Below are 337 nucleotides of genomic sequence, written 5' to 3' on the forward strand. Positions count from 1 at the left end.
CAAGAGCTGATAATGGTAGCATGACTTTACAAGACAACTCAGTCATAAATAAACAACTGACCTGACACCTGCAGCTCCCAGGTGGCCTCCTCGTCGTAAATCTGGGAACTGAACCAGCACCCATACAGGCCCATGTCCAAGAGAGTGATGTTTTTTAGTCTTAGAGAGACATGCCCCTCTCTAATGGAGTCCTTCACAAGCTCAGTTCTCCCTCGATACTGTGGCATCTGCATAAATTCCCGGTCTTCCCCATCTCTGTAGAGGTGGACCACAGCATGGAGCTGATTCCTGAAGAACCGCACTTCCATGGCCTCTGCACTGGTCGCAGGAAAGAGGG

The 337-nt window shown here is 50.1% G+C and overlaps 1 protein-coding gene across 1 annotated transcript in view; it reads right to left on the reverse strand.

The window, feature by feature from the left end:
* The window catches only part of BTNL3 (butyrophilin-like 3), a gene marked incomplete at its 3' end in the record, with an annotated part of 17,734 nt that overhangs the window by 8,582 nt on the left and 8,815 nt on the right, over positions 1-337 (reverse strand). The window contains exon 2 of the mRNA XM_011979537.1: positions 62-337. Coding sequence (XP_011834927.1) covers positions 62-337 — 276 coding nt within the window. The remainder of the gene's footprint in view (positions 1-61) is intronic.

This window comes from Mandrillus leucophaeus, unplaced genomic scaffold (assembly GCF_000951045.1).
Source record: "Mandrillus leucophaeus isolate KB7577 unplaced genomic scaffold, Mleu.le_1.0 Scaffold2022, whole genome shotgun sequence".
Lineage (NCBI taxonomy): Eukaryota > Metazoa > Chordata > Mammalia > Primates > Cercopithecidae > Mandrillus > Mandrillus leucophaeus.